Genomic DNA, 19714 nt, shown 5'->3' on the forward strand with positions numbered 1-19714 from the left:
TACAAAGCTGTAATTTTACTACAGCTCTTTACATTCTTATTTACTTAGGTTTATTTTTAATATTTCTGTTTATAGTACTTAAAGCTGTGATTTTCCCTTAGAAATTATCTTTGCTGGCATCATTTTCCTAAACAATCTATAATTCTAGCTTTTTAAAAAAAATTTTATTGAAGTATAGTTGATTTACAATATTGTGTTAATTTGTGCTGTACAGCAGTGACTTACTTATACACATATGTATTCTTTTCCATTCTAGTTTATCCCAGGATACTGAATATAGTTCCCTGTGCTATACAGTAGGACCTTGTTGTTTACCCATTCTATATATACTAGTTTGCATCTATAATTCTAGTTTTGACTTAATCTAGAACCTACTAGGAAAACGATTTAAAATTTCCAATAGTTAAATGTTTCCTGAACATTTTCTTGTTCAACTTTGGTGGGAATGTATCCTATACAGTGTCTACTTCTGAGAAGTGAAAATTTTCCTTAATTAATTTTTGTTATTCTTCCTCAGGGCATTTAAAAAAGGTGTGCCATGGTATAAGATTTGTGATCAGGCGACACAACCAAGCTTATTAACTGTGTCATTTAATTCCCCTGTGGTCTTTCTCATCCTTTGATTATATGGCCTGTCAGTAACTGAGTAACACGCCAGAAACTCTGCTAAGTGACTTACTCCACGAACCCCACATGGCCTTACGACAGCCCATGTGTCTCTGTTCTACACCTGCGGACTGGGGCACTGAGAGGACAACTAACTTGTCCAGGTGAAAAAGCTAGTAAGTAGTGCCAGTGATTTATGAGTTGAGTGCTCACCCGGAAGCCACATCTTACCCACCGTACTACAGTGCCTTTAAATTCTTCTTATGCTGCTGAGAAATGTTTGCTACACTTTATGTTAAAAAAAAGAAAATGGCTCTAATGTTATCTTGAAAAGAGTATATAAAATTGTTTCCTGTATCTCATTTAAGACCTTCTCACATTTTGTCTGTTAAGACTTTGCCCTTCCTGAATTGTTAAGAGGTCATATGGAGCTCTTTACTGTCAACATCTGTCCTTGTTTTAAGTATATCTTATGCAAACAACATGTACCATTACATTGCTATTTTATATCACCCATTTTAGCTTTTGAATAGAATTTAGTCTATTCAAATTTGTTTTCATCTTATTTTACCACTGTATGTTCTCTGGACCATAATGTCTTATCACGCCCATGGCCCCAGACCCACTTTTGTGGCACCAGGAAGCTTTGTTTTTTTTCCCACCTCTTTAGCTAGGAGATTAGAGGCGACAAATCCTATTTCTACACTATTAGTGGTCTTTCTTACTTTTAGACAAGTAGTTTTGAAATTCTCTCTCCAAATGTCAAGCATTAAGAAGTATCTACCATTCCCCTCCTATCCCCTTGCTAGATAAGATTTCTGGCTTAATTTAGCCCTAATTTGATCTTTTTTGTTAGAATCACTTGCAATTTAAAGACTAGTTTGGTTGGCATGGTTCTAATTCTTTACCCTTCGGATTCTGTAGACCTCTCGCCATCTCTTCTAGCGTTTAATGTTGTAGATGAGAAATGATATCAACTGATTTTCTTCTCCCTCTTGGCAGGAAGTTTAGGTATCCTAATTTCCTCTCCTGTCTGGACAACTGATCTTCTCTTTGAGATTCAGAAATTCCTAGACTTGGGTTCTTCTTTGAATAATTCTGTCTCATCCTCAGTGGACTCTCTCACTCAGGGGAAATTCTATTTCTTTATTTTCTTTATTGTATCTCACATCTCTTTTGTATAGACTGTTCTCTTCTTCTAAATTTTGATACAAACCCTGAACTTTCCAGAGAAATCCTCTCATCCTTTTTCCCATAATCTCTGTTTCTTTGCCATCCTGCTGGGATGAATCTCAGTGTGGTTCCCCTAAATCACAGACTTTGGTCTTCAACCACACCTGCTTACTGGTGAGCATACTGAGTGTGGCTACCACGTCCCGTGTTTCTGAGAACTCTTACTTTCCAAATGTTCTTTGGTCCACAGGGCTTGTTTATTTAAGATGTGACCTTTCTCTAGAATTTCTTCGAGGGCACTAATGAGAATTTATTTTAAAATTCTTTCCAGTTTCTACCTTAACTGTGTTTTGGGACTTCCCTGGCGGTCCAGGGGTTAAGACTCTGGACTTCCACTGCAGGGGGTGCGGGTTTGATCCCTGGTCAGGCAAGTAAGATCCCACATGCTACACGGCCAAAAAAAAAAAAAAAAAATTAACTGTATTTCACTGAGGATAATAGACTCTGCAGGCCCATGGGCTCTTCTCTTTAAAAGTTTTCAATTTTATACTGACTTTCAGACATCTATATCTGACCCCAGAACAATGTGGGTCCACCTATATGAGGATTTTTCCAGCAGTAAATACTACAGTATTCCATGATCTGCTGCTGGTTGAATTCTCAGATACGGAGGAACTGACTATAAGTTACACGCATGTCAAGTGTATTTCATAAACTGGCAGCTCACGTGAACCCTCCTTATGTGCGTTCATCTCCCCAGTGGCTGTACCACATTCAGGGTGTGTGTGTGTGTTGGGACAGGGCAGCTCTGCTTCTCTTCCCTCCAGCCCTGAGCCCCGGCAGACCCTCACTCCGCCCGGCAGCCTTTCCCAGCCACTCTCTGTGCCGAGAGACCCACCGGCCAGGAACCAAAGGTCTCTATACTCACTTGGCTACTGCCCCGCGGCCCCCAGCCTTGCTGCCTCACAGCCTGGAACTGTTCCAAGGCTCTGCCGGGAAACTGCTTCCAGAAAGCTCCTTCTTGGTTTTTGTTGGGCTGAGGCTGATTCAGATTTGTTTTTCCAGTAGTGCAGCGTCAACTATGTTCTTCAGAAACCTCTCCAGTTTGGTTCCATTCCCTGCACTACCAAAGTTACACGTCCCTCCGTCCTGAGTCTAATATCGTGATCGGCCTGGGACTGGACAGGACAAAACCCATTTTTGGGAATCCCTCCCGCCATCATCTTGAGTCAAAAGCCTCTAGAAACTAGAGATTGTTCAAATGCAACCCTAAATGTCTTCCAAATGGGCTGAGTAAGGAGCTACTATTAACATTTTTTTCCAGGAGTCTCCACCAAAACGGTACCAAAATCTATAGCATAAACTTAGGTTTAAAAAGAAAAAAAAAAAAAAAAAGGGTGGAAAAAGAGCATTTTATTCTAAGGGAGGAACAATCCTAAGTGAGGTCAGAGTTGAAACAATTATTATACATAAATGAGCAATGGATGATAACCTACAGACACCCAGCCCTACACTGAAACTCATCCTTACCTTTGACAGCGGGATGAGAAAGTCCAGTTTGTAGGAAAGGATCACCCTGGTGAGCAGCACCACGAACACCACGTACGCGGAGTTCTCGAAGTCTGTCAACTGAACCTGGACACGGGGCCCGAGACATTAGGGGCCCACCATGCAAACAGCTCCTCCCTGAGAGGCCCCTGAGGGTCATGTCTTTCCCAAGCATCTCCTAACCTCCCACCTGGGTCTGGAAGCCTCTGCCCACAATCTATTCTCAGAAGCAGTCCTCCCGAGCTGCTGCACTTGCGTGTAACACGCACACCTGATCTGTGCTGCCTTCCAAGTAACCCGAGCTTCTGACAAGGGTGCGGGTGGGTGGCAGGTGGCTGGGAACAGGTGCGTCCAAGTCGGTTCCTGCCGACGGGCTGCGTACCTCCATGGGCCGGAATTCCACTCTCCATCCAATGTCGGAGTTTGGAGGAGGAGGTTTAAATCGCATTGTCTGCCAATTTGTGGACTGAATATTCTGTATTCAAAAAGCAGAGAATAAAACCAATTTTCCAGTAAGGTATTAAGATGATTTGATATTTAATACGTGAAGCAGACTGTTTACTGTCCATACCAAATACTCTTCAATTTACAAATACAAAAAGGTACAATTTAAGATTTTCGTGGAGTGTGACCTGCTAGGGAGACAAAACAGCAAGTGCTTAACGGAAGTCAGGCGACACGACAGCAGTCCTGAAAGAAGCGGTCGTGTTATTTTCCTGTGCCGCATATTTGCATTTTTCATCGCTATGAAAATAAGAGAAAATACTGAATGAAAAATGCAGAACCGGAGAGTAAGAATCATAAAATAAGGGTACTTGAACCAATTTAAAATCTTTGCTGCAGTCATGGAGGTCATAGAAGGCTTCTACTGTCATCAACTCCTTGCCCCTCCAGACAACGGCCTCCACCCTGGAGAGTGAAGTGCTACACCTTCAAAGCGGAGCAGATACCTCAAAATGGTCGGACTCGTTGGCATCGTCCAGGTGGATTTTCTCTTCGAACAGAGTCAGCGGGTCTCTAATGAAGAGATGAGCCACGTGCTGGGCCAGGAGATGATCGATGCCTGCAGAGAGAGGTCACACCACTCACATCGGAGCTGTTCTCCATGCCCAGAAAGACGGCAGGACAGCTCGGGAAGTCTGAAGAAAGGGCATCTAGAAGCTTAGGAAATGGCTGGGCTGTGCAGGATTCTCGTGTCTCCCAGGATTTTATCCTATGGAGTGTGTTCGCTCCTTACACAACGCCCGTGGGGGCAGAGCTGTGGACCAAGGGACAGACCTCCAAAGTCAGCTCCTTTTGCTAAAAGTTAAGATCTCACAAGTATCTGGAACTTGAAACTTTAAGAACAAGCAGCCTCATGAGAAAAGTTAAGAGACTTCACACTAAAAATAGAAGCCAGGCCAGGAGTCAGCAAAGGAATTTAAAAGGGCTTTGAAGAACTAAAGGCTTACAATCAAATCTAGACAAAAGGAACAGAGGCTCACCTTCCTGCAACAGCTGTTCATAGATTTCTTTGTGTTTCGTCAGGTCGATGTCATTATATTTCTCACCGCACTCAGATAAGTAACTGTCTATTGAATCATATCGGGACTTACTGATCCTATAGTGGTTGTTCTTCAGCGGCTAAAATTGAAAAAAATACAAATGAATGCCATATAAAATGATGTGGAAACAAACTAACGCCCCAAATAATTATATTAAAAGCCTATATACTATATATGTAATTACATAAAACTGTCCAACCTGAACACGAGATCCCGAAAAAAAGCTAGTTAATCCTGAAAAGTATTAGAAAAATTATATTAAAAAAAAATCTGGAGACAATTTAAGTAGTCTGTTTTCTGACATGACTTAAATATATATATATATATTTCTTTTTCTTTTTTTAAAGTGGATCACCTTCATTCTCATTAAGATAGGAAAATGCCAATGTTGAAAGCAAAACTATAAAACTATAATGTAAAACAAAGCTATTAAAATGATTTCTGCTTTAAGGTTTATTTCTACTTAGAAGGCATGTTCAACAATTTATGAACAATTACACAAAGAGCAGAGCATCAATAGGGCAGCCCAGTCGAGAACATCAGAATCACCTGTGAGGGCTCCTTTAGTAACATGTATGTCTAGGTCCCAGTTCTGGACATACTTACTCACTGGGCTAGGGTGGGCCTGGGTACTTATTTTTAAAGATCTCTATAGGTGGTTCTGACGCACAGTCTTGGTTGGAGAGATGCAGTTCAACATGCAAACAAGAGGCACAAACCTACCTCATTAGGCAAACCTAACCCTCTGTAACAGGCCAAAGAACCTTACAACAGATGACACTTTCCACAACAGAGAGCACCACAGACAAAGCACTCACGTAGCACCAAAAAGCTTTCTGGTAAAAACAGCCATCAGCACTGACTCCCAAAATATAGAAAACTTGTACTACTAATTTTAGAAGGTAAAAACAAGTACTGGTTCCAACAAATGATGAAAATTAACTTGAACGCCCCCCCCCCCCCCCCCCCCCCCGCCAAGCAAATCACATTTCCTACATTCTCACCCCAAACACACATTGTGGAGCCAAAGACAGGTTGATAACCTGTCAGCTTCTTCCCATGTGTGACTAACCCACTCAGGATAAAAATTTAAGGGCGACTTCAAAACTGTAAGCAGTGACAATATCCCCATTTTACCTGCTGGACTTAAAAGACTATTAAGGAAAATCACTCCCACCTCCAGTCCTCTCTCCTCCCGAGTTCTATCATCTACAGATGCAGAAATCACGCCCCAGCGACAATCAATGTCTGACACATAGCCTCGGTAAAAAGGAGACGCAGCGCTCAAAGCCATCTAAAAACAAACAGAAGTCAGCACCTGCAAGTTCAAAGTGTCATTTACATGCTGAAAAAAGCTTCATGCAGTTACCTCTGGTCTGGAAGAATCAGTTTATGCAACCCCTACAGATTTCTACTACATCTACTGCACCTGCCTTCTCATGGTGAAATACACCAGAAGTGACTCCAATCCTTGCCTCTGATTCTTTTAAATCATCTTCTCTATACTGTGAGGACAGGCGGGATGGGAGGGGGAAAACGGCTACGCTCAAGCTTGACACTTCAACACAAAAATGCCTTACTGGCAACGGTAAACTCTACAGCTTAGACTCTTATCCATTAGCTCTAAGTCTGCATATTATTCATGTTAGTTCAGTTCTAAATGAAGTCTTAACTGGACTTAAATAGTACATGGTCAGCAAATTTTGCACGTGCAGTCTTTATTTTATACAAAGAAGTAGTTAAAATTAGGTGTGATTTCTACTTACGACAATTGGGCAGATAGTGGCCAACTGATCATAAAGGTATCTGGCCTCAGATATGCTGCAGGCTTGGAACGTTACCTGTTTAAGAATCCCAAGTTATTAAACAACAACACAAAATCAGTACCATCCTCCACAAGGAGCCAAGTCTGAGAAGGAAGGTGGCTGGTCATGGCATGTGATGGTCATTCCGTTGATGACAACATTGAACACAGGAGTTTTAAGAGCTGTCTCGGATGAATTTTGCTAGAAAATGGCTTTAATCATGTTCACATCTACTATAAATAAGAACTAGATTAACAATGAAGTTCAGCCAGGCGTTTCCTCTTCCACTGACTTATTTCCTTCTACAGCTGCCCATCCACATCTGTGGGCTTGTATACATTTTGGTACAAAAGGGGGATCTGGAGATGCGAAGGATGGGTTTCAGAGTTCACTGGTGGCACAGTGGGGGATAGCTCGGAAGGGGGCAGGACTGGAGGAAGGAAGAGAGGGCAGTTAAAACACCGCAACTGTCCAGGAAAAAACTGAGGAAGTCTGGTGGGAAGAGGCACAGCAGGGCCAAAGCAGGCCTGGTGACCAGTGGGCACAGCGGAGTGAGGAGTGACCTGGGTTTTGGCCTGGGTGCTCCTCGGACAGATGGGAAGCAGCGGCGCCAAGACACAATGGGCTTATGAGGCCAAGGAAGAGCGGAACAGCCCTGTAAGCGGCTTGGTCTCCAGGGCTGGGGCCAGGAAGAAAAATCCGAGCTGGAGAAGTATTTGGGGAGTAGGCCCAGATGATGTACTAAGAAGGGCAGATTGCCCAGGAAGCCCGCACAAGACGGGTAAGTAGGACTTAAGAGTTAGGCAGAGAAGGAGATCACGTAATTGATTAGTGCAAATCCTCTTAAAGCAATTACCCAAAAGAAACCAAAAAAAAAAAAAAAAAGTGCTGCCCTCTGCAGGGCTGGGGCAGCGGAAGGGGCAGGGACCGCAAATTGTGGTTGTGTTGGCACATTTGTAATAACTGCAAACTGGGAACAGTTCTCATGTTCTGTTGTTATTTAATAATGACAGTTTGGATTTTGTGTTGGTGCAGTAAATAATGTAAGTGCTTAATAGTTGAACTAGCAGCTGAGTGAATGTTTACTATTCTAATCGCAACCTGTTAGTTCCAGTAGTTTTAGCCAGGTCTCAACTTTGCTTTTTTTTGTTTTGTTTTGGTTTTTGTTTAAATGGCAGAGGACTTCTGTTGGAGACTCAAGGGTCTAACCGCTGAATTCATGGCATTTCACGTCAGTGTGGTGACTGACTACTACAGAAAACGATGATTCAGACCATTTACTGTGTCCTGACTTTCCTACCATTTCTATGTGAATTATTAAGTCAGTGCTATATTTTAATTAAAACATAATGATAGGTACCCAGCCATTACAAATTAATTCAACACACGGAGAAGAGCTGTGTCACAGGTGTAAAGGAGCAAGAATGTCAAAGGTGAAAACAGAAATTGAGAAGAACTGACAGGTCACTAATAACCCAAACCAGGGCAGTTTCTGCCAAGAGGTGGGAATGCAGAAATCAGCTTGTCTGTGGGTAAGAGTTAAATGAGAAGTGGGGGAGATGGCGAGCAGAGTATTTACAGGCTTATCTGCTGTGACCCCACCCCTAAAAGTGTAAGCCCTAGGAGGGCAGGGGTCTGCCTTGCGGTTCTCTATCCTCAGTGTGTAGGACAGGGTCTGACACCCACTTAGTCCTTAATATTTATTAAGTGAATAGAGTATCTTGAAGGAAAGAGGGTGCTAAAAAGGAGAACACAGGAGCAAAGATAAGTTTTATTTTTATAAAATGGTGGGATACTTGAAAAGCTGACCCTATAGCCCAAACTTATATGGATTGAGATCAGGGATACCTAAATGTTCCCCCAAGTGTTTTGACTGCTGAATGCTTTTGAACGTACATCTCTTAGTTTATTTAGGTCCTTTTTTGAGTTACTCTTAGCTATTTTAGAGTCTGTTATTTTTGTTTTTAAGAAGATCCTATGACAAGCATTTTTTCTTTTCAGGTTTTTGATTGGCTTCTCTTAGATGGCCTAGTATATACTAGACAATTCACAGGCAAATTCTGAAAAAGTCAACCCTAGAAAAATATGCTTAAGAAAACTGGCAATTGGAATTCAATAGCCGAGTTAGAACAGTGATACGACTTAGTTATTCTAAGTATATTTAGTAACTAGCTTCTTTACCCCAGGGCTGATTGAGCCATTGAGACATCACTGTGGTAAAGGCTTTAATGGGGGAAGAAAAAAAAGAGTTCTTAACACCTAAAAAGATATGAATATATGAAGGGTTTTGGATTCTGGTATCCTTTTAAAGTATCATATAAAGAAAAGAAGCAATGTCACCAGGAAACTGATGAGGGAAAAAAAAAGAGAAAGTATGAAAAATTGATGTTAGAAACCTAAATATCTAAAATTTGTCCAGAACCCAGTGTCGAAGCCATAGGATTTTCTTGGGGGGCGGGGGGAAGCCTATCACAATATGCATGAACTTATTAAATGATTCCTGCAAAGTCCCCCACCAAGAGTCAAGAATTTGAATATAGTTGAAGTACTTTTTGTTCTGTACAGTAAGATGCTCAGTAACCTTAAAAAACAAACAAACAAAAACTTTGAAACCATTTTTTTTTGCCTTATTGTAATAAGTAGTTTCTAGTGTTCCACTTAAGAGATAAAGCAGAGATTTCTGTGGTGATTGATGGAATTTGTCTCATTTACCATATACTTACATTATCTGTGCTAAAGACTTTTAAGTGGAGTATTGAAAGTGGGGTGGCTGGACACACCACTGAGAAAAAGAAAACAACCTTAAACCCATGACAAAGCTTAAATTGGATGGAAAACTGTATCTACAAGCAATAAAAATGTAAACTACCTACCATTAGGACATATTTATTTGTGTAAACACAGTGTTTCAAGGGAAAGACTATCCCTTTGGAATGGGGCAACTGTGCTGTCCATGGCAAAACACCCTGGTTTAATATTAAACCAAGAAAAAGAGGCAATCGGTCCTTCAAGAGCACTGATAGATTTTAAAGCTGTGCACTCTAAGTTCTAGAGCTTAATGGTTCTCTTTAGCAATATTTGGAATTAAGATAGGGAAGCAGATAAGGCAGTTAAAAGTCAACAGGTCTCTTTTTTATGAAGTGTGTCCATCTGGAAGGAAACTCATAGCCTAGGTTTGTTTGGAAGACACGCTTCATGCCACCTATATAAGTCAGGGAAAGCAGGGGAAATGGTATCCTTGGCCATGGTTATTTGAACACACTTAGCATGTAAAAATCTGACTCTGGCATTCAATTTTGATTATACGTAGTTGTAAAATAAACACATCCAAGATACATGTGCAAGAAGGTGTGTGTCTGTGTGCAGCTGCCTGAAATGATGGGATGCTGGGTCCCCAGCCGTGTGGAGGGCAGGCAGACTGAGGGCTGGGGGTGGGCTGGGGGCTGCTCATGTGGGGTCAGACTTCACACTGCTCCAATCAGCAAATAATCAGAACTGGATAAAATCTCCTTGGATAATAACAAGAGGCCCTCTTTTTTTCTTTTGAAAGTTTCAGTTTGAAACTTCTAATTTTGTGCCACTTTTACTTCTGTTCTAACATGATTTTAAACAAATTAAAGGTTAAAACCAATACTGTTGTTAATAAAAACAATTAAAGAATATTAGCTCAGAGACAGACCTAGAAGCAGCCTTAATATAAATCCTTCTTTCAGCTGTTGAGAAAACCGAGACCAGAAGAAGGAGAGTTACCCAAATACCTGAGAAATCACAGCTAAAGCCCAGACACAGGCTTGTGGGCAGCCCGATGGGTTCCTGCTCCCCGCTCCAGGTCCCCTGTGTGGTGGGACACCATCCCTGCCACAGGTGCCAGTAATCTGATTAGATCCAGGGGAAGTTTTAACCAAGTCATTGAGAGAAAGGCTATTCTACAATACCTCCTGTGAAACTTAGCCAGGGGTAAGGCAAACATGGGCTGCTAAATATTTATTCTTTTTATAACACTAGATGGCCTTGCAGGAAAATAAAAATTTAAAGTCCAAATAATCCTTCCCTTGGATCACAAGCTCACTGGAGTGCATCCAGAATTCATTTTCAGAAATGATAAGATTTGAGCAATGTTTACAATCTCAAAGCTAGTCACTAGATGGCAGCAAAAATGAGGCACAGAGAGAACAGAGACAGTGACTGCGGAATATTTCACCTTTTAAGTTCATTAACAACTATGTCTTCGTAGTGAACTGTAGATTCCGTCCAGAGACAACTTCCAGTGAATTTACTAAGATAACTTCATTGGTTTTCAGAAAGAAGTACTAGCTACTATTTCAACCTGATTAAAATGTGATTTTTAAAAAGGAAACATGCACATATAAAGAAAAGAAGTTAATAAATAGAAACGGATGAGGACAGCTTGCCTCTCTGGATATTTGAAATGATACCTGCAGACAGCAATTGCCCATCCCAAAGCCCATAGCATCCATGTAAATGTGGTCGGGCTTAGAAGCCTTTGTTGCCTCATCATCCTCAGGAAATGTTTCTATAAATGGAGATGGTGTATTCTTGTCCTTAAATACTGCAGTATTAATTGAAAAAAGAAAAAAAAAAGAAAGAAAGAAAAGAGCAGGAAATGGGTGAGAGTCAAGGATTAACAACAATGGGGGGGGTCCCCTCCCACCCGCCACCTCTGTAGACTCACTTGGGACGTTGATGACAACCTTTTCTCCTCTTCTGTGCCGGATGTTCCTGGTGAGGGTACTAAAAAACAGACAACAAATGTCCTAAGTTGGTCACCTAAGAACCATCATGCAAAAGAAGAATTTGACAATATGCAAGTACATGGAATGAAATCCCCCCTCAAACTAATCCTCTAAGACATCCCTACCGAAAATTCATGTGGACCGAGAGACTGAGGGGATTTCCTGAAAGAAGGCTTTGCATTAATACCACGTCCTCTGGTTCTTGTTTGAGAATGTCATTCTCTCTCCTGCCCAAGCCCTGATCCCCGGCTCCGTGTGACTCACCAAACCAAGCTCAAGTGTCCAAGGTCTGCCGTGGTCTAGCCTCACCGTATGTTTCTAACATTTTCCATGCTAAGTCCAAAGACTTGAGCCAAACTGTGGTACTCATGTTCCCCGGGCATCTCTGGACCCCAGAACCTCATCACTCCCTCCACCCATCCTGCAGCATTAATACTATCCTCCAGCCTGCGATGTCTGATCCAGAAGCCCCTAGGCAAGCTGTGGCTGTGAGCACTGGACGTGCGGCCAGTCCTAATTAAAATGTGCTCTGAGGGTGAACACACAGCACATTCTGAAGACTTGGTACAGAAATAAAGTAAAACTTATTAATAATTAAAAAATACTGGTCACAAGTTGGATCTATAGAGTTAAATAAAATACACTATAAGTCCACCTTTTTCACTTTTTTAAGGTGGCTACAAAATTACTACTAAAATTACACGTGTGGCTTGCACTATGGCTTTACTGGGCAGTGCTGCTGTCGACGGTGTAAATGCCACCTCTCTCAGGAGGCCTGCTTTTGACCCCCTCAGTCAGAAGCACCTTCCTCTCTCTGGTGTTATCATCTTTGGACACCTGTCATAATCTACCTTTTCTTGCAGCTGAATATCTCCACCTTCCCCTTGGCACACTATAAACACTTGATGTCGGAAACTATGTTTATATGTCTTTATCTTCCCCACGGACTCTGCACGTAGCAGGTGTGCAGACCTGTTACAGGAATGAACACTGAGAAGTCACAGGTCCCTAACTCTAGGTCAGGAGCCCGGGTTCAGGATGACAGGTGAGACTCAAAGGTCCAAAGCTGAGATCAGACTGAAGCAACTTGAAACCCTAGAATTAAAACTACAGACCAACAGACTTAGGAGTTAGTGGAACAGAAGGTAGAGTGTGCCTACTATATACACAGGTATTGTACACATTTTACCTTATTGTCAAGGTATATGGAGTGGGATGAGAAGACCACAGATACTGGCGGTCATTTTCAGAGGAGGAAAAGGTAAAAATGATGACAAGAAAGCTTCTCCAAACAGGTGTTAACAGAACTAGGATTGAAATGCATCTGTGGCTAAGTGAACAACGTTAGGGTCACTTGGAAAACAGGCAGATCCAGCCTGGAAACAAGCAGCACCAACCGAGCAGCCTTGGGGGACCGAGAACAGGCATAGCTGTGGGTCTGTGGGCTCCTCTGGTTAATTACCACAGGAGCTGGAGTTCAGGAACCGCTCAGTAATGACTCCGGGAGGGACACTGCACCCCCAAGGCAGGGATCCAGGGATCTGAGTCATCCACACACTTACCTGAAGCGCGGATGCTTGTTTATCGCTTCATCAGGAAAGAAGAGGGACTTGGAAGCTCCTCCTTCCACTGGGTTGGGCTTGAACTCGGGCAGTGTGAACCCAGGGCAGCCTAATCTACAAGAAATTGAAGAACTAAAGAGATAGAATCTGTCTTCAGGGATTAAAAACATGCATGTGTAACGTTGCCTTTTTCACGGGTCCGGCACACAGGTGTTCTGCAAACACTGTGCCCCTCGCAGCCACGCCTTTGCAGTCTGTCTTGCTCACCAAGCTCTTCTCTTGTGACTGCAGCCCTTTTGCCGATTTTATCAGAAGCCTCCGTCCACTCAGGGTCTGCAGAGCGCTTACTTACGTCCTGGCTGCCTTGGCTGTTTCCCCCACGTGGTTTCTGAGGCGTCTTCCTTTACCAGCTCTGACCCCTGCACACCACCACCTCCCCATCAGCTTGGTTTGACTTGGGACAGGCCTCCTGCTTCTTGCCTCTGCCAGGCACCTCATGATTCCGTCCAGATCAGGCAGGTTCTCTGCCGGTGCCCCTGTCCACCCCCAGGATCTCCCTCTGGAGGCTGAAACCCAACCCTATTATCTCACTTGACCTGAGGAAGAGCTTTAATTCCAACAGAGAAACAAAGCAGGGTGTAGATCGGCAGTGGGAAACTTCTGGCTTGGGGGCCAAGACTAGCCGGTGCCTTATTTTCAACCTCACCTTTTATAAAACTGGCCGCCCATGTTCGCCTTGTGAACAAAAACTGAACTTGCTGATCTTATCTGGAAAACAGCCCCAGCTATGATGGGGCTCCTCAGAGTTCCTGCAGCTCCGTACATTATTCACTGACAGCCTGCAGCCTTAGGAAAAGCCCTTGCAGAGAGTGACAAACTGAGATCTGGGGGTCTCTCTGCTGACCGGAATCAGGCTGGAGAAGCACGTGTGTACTTGGCAGGAAGCAGGCAGCCAGGACTCAGACCCGCACCCCCAGCCCCACTTTTCCTCCAGGCCAGCACCGTCCCACGGAACCTCTGCAGGGATGGAAATGCTCACGACCTGCACTGCTCAGGTGGGTACTGAGCAGGTGGAAGGAGGCGAATGAGACTGAGGAACTGAACTTCTCATTGTATACAAGTCGGATTGATTTAAATGTAAACAGTCACACGACCACTGTTTGGGTTGCTAGGCCACACTACAGTTGCACCTGTTTACGGAAAGAGAATCACCCTGTTTACACTGAAGAAACTGAGTCTTGCTCTCCCTCTTGATCCCGAAATAAAACTTCCCTTATCATTTAACTGTGGATGTGAGGTGAGGCTTCTACAAACAAATAATTATTATCTTTGTTTTGTTTACAAATCCAAAAATACCCTCTCACCATAAAAGATATGGTTAGGCTTTTTAAAAAAAATTAGATTTTTAGAATAAAACTTATTCCTAGCTCAACTCTCTTCCCTTCATAATAACTTAAGAGAAGGAAAAAGATACTTCTCTAAATGTCTGATGAGTTGCTTAAATAAGGTTTCAACTATTTATATGTGACCATGGAGATTTTAAAAAACAAAATTCCCTTCAAGTGTCCTAAGACCAGTGGTGTGACTGTGAATGCCTATGTTCATCGTGGACATTTATCAGGAAAGAAAAAGAAAGCATAAAAATAGTTCAGAGTGTTCCAGGCCACGGATACCAATCCCCAAAGTGCTTTTGAACTTTGGGGAGGTAAGCATACTTTGCCACAGTCTGACAGATATCTAGCAGAGATAACCAGATTTACGATTTGTATGCAAGAATGCATACAGGTCCTATGTATAACTGTGTGATATTTACGTACCTCATACTAAGCTAAGGACAGAATTTCACTGTTCATATTTACCTTATATTTACTCTTATGAAATTTTAGCCATAACTAGATTTGATGACAAATCCTAAATCTTTTCAGCACAATCCAAACATGACCCAGTGACTCCCTTGTTCTTTGTTAATATGTATCAACAGACCCTGGGAGCGCTGATGCCATCCCCCCGTCGGGGGGCCCTCTGATCTGATCTGGGGGTAACGCACATCCTTCCTTGTGCACTGCTCCTTCCCCTCGGCCTGCGGAGTCTGTGGCCCTCGGGTCCTTCCACAGTCCCCCCGGCCACCACCACCACCGGCAGAGGCTGGCATATGACTCTGCCTGCAGCTCTAATGTTACAGATTCTACCAGACACAGTGTGATGAGGATGAACTGTCTGCAAAGCATGAGAGCTGTGGGGTCAAGTGCTGGGTTGTGATCTGCTCTCTTGATACCCGGATGCTCTGAAATGCCAGCCATGCACGTTGACACAGGGACTAACCTGGGAAACGAAGTGATTGTGCAGAGGGCCTGGTTTTCCCCCAGCAGAGATGTCGCTTCCTTGCGGCGCTTCCTCATGTTGTCCTCGACCGTGTTGAACTCAGACATGGTCCCTCCGTACGGCTGGCCAGGTGTCCCCTCGATCATGTAGCTCCCATACTCTGGTCTCCAAAGGGTAGGGTGGCTACAGAGGAGAAAAGGTTTCAGTCCATCTTATTCTTCTGCTGCAGTCTGCTCCATTTTTAGTTTTGAAAAAGTTGCTTCCAAAAATTTAGAAACGACTGGGTATACAAGAAGCCAAGAACTCTTTACAATTCCCAGTGGCTGTTAATCTTCCACAGCTTTTCAACTACATAAGGGTTACAAGTGCTGGGTCTAAAATATTTATAAGTAACTGAGACACACACAGGGCATGCGCTGTCCAAGGCAAGCAAGCCTGTCCACTCTGCGGGGAAGGACGTGGGGATTTAAGGCCTCCTTCAGTTTAAGACTGGATTCCAAATGCAAACCCAGCCTCCCAAAATGTAGTGGGTAGAAAAATGAACTGGAGGTACATGCCCCCTTCACCTCTGTCTACTGAAATAAAGAAATATTTAAAAAATATCCTGCCAGCCAAGCAAAACCCATCTGCAAGTTTTCTCTGACACCATGGTCTGTGATCTTGGTAACTGCCAATTTTTTTAAAAAATATTTAAATAGTAAACAAACTTTATATTGAGTTTACTCTTCTAAGTGCTTACTAACGTATTTAGAATGTCTACACCCTAAGAGGTAGGTATTATTATCCCTGATTTACAGTTGAGGAAACTGAGGCACAGAGAAGTTAAGTACCCCACCTAAGGGTACCCAGCTATTAAGCAGAGGAAGCAGGATTTGAACCCAGGCAACTGGGAACCAGAGCCAGAGCCCTATACTGCTGTGCTCTCCTGTCTCCTGTATGTGGGAGGAGAGATGATATTCCAGTGGTTCTAACAGTTTCAGAAACTCTCAAAGAAGCCTTCAGTACATCAGCTTACTTTGGGTTTGTCCTTTCCCCCTTTTCTTGCAGAGTTTCAAGAAGTTCCTCTCCAGACAGTACCAGTTGGGCTTTTCTATTTTCATGATCAAAAGATACCAACATGTATTCCACCTATTGAAAATAAAGGAGAGAAAGATGAACATTCCTCCAGACTCGTGCTTGATGCGACCTTTAGGAAAAGTAGGGAAACGTGAAGGTTGGAAAGGATGACAGTGTCCTGAGGAGTCACATCTGCTTACACAACGGTGCTTACTGAGTGAGGTTTGCATAATGCAAAAACCTGGAGAGAATGGCCAACAGTGGCCTTGTGGGAGGACAAGGGCTCTTATGTGATTCTGTCTTCCCTCGTTCTACTTAACACCTTATAGAAAGGTCAGGATGCCCATTCTGACAAATTGTACTTCGAGAAAGAAGTATTTCAAAGCCAGGATTCTGTAAATCGCAGTTGCACGTAGTAGTCGCATTTTACAACGTATTTCCTCGGTGGGCTTACTGTAAGTTTATGAAAGGGGTTATCCGAGCGTTCTTATCAAGGTAGATTATCCTTCCTCACTGGTAGGTTATTTAATCATCCCACTATGAGCCTCACTAATGGACAGTTAAATCAAAATCAAATACACCAATGTAGAGGTATTAGTTTAGGAGTTTCGGCAATTTTGTTTCGGTTTTTCAGGAATAATTTAAGACCACTTCCCCACTCTGAACTCATACAGAATTTACAATGCAAGGTGCACTAGTGCATTCATAACAATACCTGGTGGAATTCTGATAAAAAATCAAGAGTGAAATACCAAAGTAAGACTTTTCTGGGCAGAGTACAAATAGAACCTGCATTTGTTTTCCCTGAAATCGCACGCTGTTAAGTCATGATGGTTGCTGTTAATAATGAAGATTGTGACTCACTATTCACGGTTAATATAGACACACATCATCCAAAGGTAGGTGAAAAGACTGGAGCTGGATCAGTCAGGCAAACCCTTGAGAGCACCCTTCGCACAAGACCCCAAGACACGGATGGCAAACTTGTGGCACGTGGCAGACCAGCCCCCAGAAAGTACGTTGTTTGGCTTATTATAAAAGAGAAAGGCAACAATACATCCACTATCTACCTTATCTACCTGACATTTCACATGTAAATCCAGATTCCAGCCTTAAAAACAAACCAAAGCACAGAAGCCCAGCAGGAGGCCTGGGTCCAGAGGAGCTGGGGCTGGGCAGCCCCCCTTTGAGGGGGGCTCTGGTCTGCAGACCCACCGTCCCAGGTGGAAGGCATCTGAGTCAGTCCTCCCTATCACAGAAATAGTACCATTCAAGAGACTGGTTTGCCCTTCAGCTAAGAAATATAAAAGGGGGAAAAAATGTTAGTAACCATAGGGAAATAGCCTGGCAGGTTTAGATGACAACGAAAATAAACTTTTGATGAATTTTTATTAGTTGTTGTTATGGACTGAATGTTAGCGCCCCCCACACCATTCTTATGTTGAAGCCCTTAACCCCCAATGTGATGGTATTTAGAAGTGAGGCCTTGGGGGGGCAGGTAATTAGATCAGGAGAGTGGGGCCCTTGTGACGCGATTTGTGCCCTTATAAGAAGAGACGAGAAAGATGATTTCTCGCCACTGTGTGAGAACACAGCGAGAAGGCAGCCCTTTGTAAGCCAGGAAGAGGGACCTCACTTGGAAACCAAATCTACCAGCACCTCTGACCATGGACCTTCCAACCTCCAGAACTGTGAGAAGTAAATGTTTGTTGTTTAAGCCACCCAGTCTGTGGTATTTGTTACAGCAGCCTGAACAGACGAGAGAGTTGTCTTACTGATGAGTTCAAGTCATCAGCGCTGAGGTGAAAACAGCACTTAATTTGGTAACAATCTAGTTCCATAAGACTCAGAAGCAGCTACAAGCAGTTCCCTATTTAGGGAGATTGTACTCTGAGAAAGCTCCTCTGTCAATTTCTGTGTACATTAGAAAAAAGGAATTTTCAAATTCCTTTGAAACAATATTATACAAAGGTCTCTGGGCCACTTCTCTAAAGTATTTAACCTATCATGCGTCTGACCTCTGGAGACAGGGAACCCATCACTGCGTCCCTGTGGGACAGTGAGGTCCTACACTGCTTCCCAGGCACTGGGATGAAGACTCTGGCCTCCTTGCACCCTGGAGAAGGGGTTGCAACCAGGTGGTCATGCCGAGGAGGGGGAAGGTGCGGGGTAACTCAGCCCAGGAGGACTGGGCTGCAGGGCGGGGTCCGCAGCCACCCTAAAGAAATTCACAATTCAGGATTCAGGGCCAGCTCCTCCATTCCACCGGCCCAAGCAGTAAGCAGTCTTGACTTCGGCGGGAACCACCCATTGCATCTAAGAGACCTGGTTTTCTCCTTACACCGACTCCTGAACAAGCCTGCAGCCATCTTGTGATAAGGCTCTAACTAGCTGATGACCCATCAGTGCTGAAACACAGCGTCCTGCTGCCTCCACACCCTTTGTCCTTTCACCCAAAGTCCTGTGGTCGGCAGGTGCTGGGAGCACTGCACAGAGCCAGGTGGATGTGGCTCCTGCTGTCAAGCTCACAGGTGGCTGAAATGACAGCCAGTAACTCAAGGGAGCTAAATGGTCTGGGGCACGTGTAACAGGAGGGTCTGGTCCCGCCTGGGGTATCAGAAGGTTTCCTGGGGGGAGGGGGGTGGCCAGGCAAAGGAGAGGGTCATCATAAATACAGCCCCCACTCCTGACCCCTGAGCTTCCCCTGACCACCACCCTGACTGCAGCGTAATCACCTGGTTGGCTGCCCAGAGATGCAGATAAACTAAACTGGGCCCACCCCTGGAGACCATGTCACAGTAGTCCCGCCTCTAGACTGTAAACTGTTTTAAAGCTAGTGACTGTGCCTTCTGCCCAGAAGATGGTTTCCTCACACAGCCAAATACTAATGACCAGGATTTTTGAGCACTTTCAACCATCCAGTTGGATGGCCCCCATTTCCGTATCTAGCAAGACACTCAAGCCTGGAGCACCCAAAGGGGTCCTAGAACCAACGGTGATGCTACTTGGTTTCAAAATCACTTGTAGTGATTTAGGGAAGACCTGCGTGGCAAGACCAGAAGAGCAGCTGTGCCTGAAACAGTGGGTGAACTTGAGGTGACCACCACAGGTCCAGGAACCCTTTGTATATGGTGACATTTTAGACTATAACTGTTGAAATGTTATTTTAAACTGCTCTATTTTCCCCAAAAGGAAACGTTTTTGTAGTTTACTCTAAAGTTACATCAGGGAACTATACTCAATATTTTGTGACAACCCATAAGGGAAAAGAATCTGAAAAAGAATATATATATGTGTATACATATATATGTATGTGTATATATATGTATGTATAACTGAATCAC

General features: G+C 43.5%; 1 protein-coding gene across 2 annotated transcripts in view; it reads right to left on the minus strand.

Annotated features, from left to right (window-relative positions):
- Positions 1 to 19714, minus strand: part of GCLC (glutamate-cysteine ligase catalytic subunit) — a 38216-nt gene that overhangs the window by 4094 nt on the left and 14408 nt on the right. The window contains exons 2-12 of one of the 2 annotated variants that reach the window (XM_067753431.1): positions 16330 to 16442; positions 15315 to 15497; positions 12993 to 13106; positions 11370 to 11428; positions 11113 to 11246; positions 6638 to 6712; positions 6049 to 6165; positions 4812 to 4950; positions 4278 to 4390; positions 3710 to 3802; positions 3310 to 3414 (exon numbers count right to left, since the gene is read on the minus strand). In XM_067753431.1, coding sequence (XP_067609532.1) covers positions 3310 to 3414; positions 3710 to 3802; positions 4278 to 4390; positions 4812 to 4950; positions 6049 to 6165; positions 6638 to 6712; positions 11113 to 11246; positions 11370 to 11428; positions 12993 to 13106; positions 15315 to 15497; positions 16330 to 16442 — 1245 coding nt within the window. The remainder of the gene's footprint in view (positions 1 to 3309; positions 3415 to 3709; positions 3803 to 4277; positions 4391 to 4811; positions 4951 to 6048; positions 6166 to 6637; positions 6713 to 11112; positions 11247 to 11369; positions 11429 to 12992; positions 13107 to 15314; positions 15498 to 16329; positions 16443 to 19714) is intronic. The other variant, XM_067753432.1, reaches the window with a different exon arrangement.

This window comes from Pseudorca crassidens, chromosome 10 (assembly GCF_039906515.1).
Source record: "Pseudorca crassidens isolate mPseCra1 chromosome 10, mPseCra1.hap1, whole genome shotgun sequence".
NCBI classification, from domain to species: Eukaryota; Metazoa; Chordata; class Mammalia; order Artiodactyla; family Delphinidae; genus Pseudorca; species Pseudorca crassidens.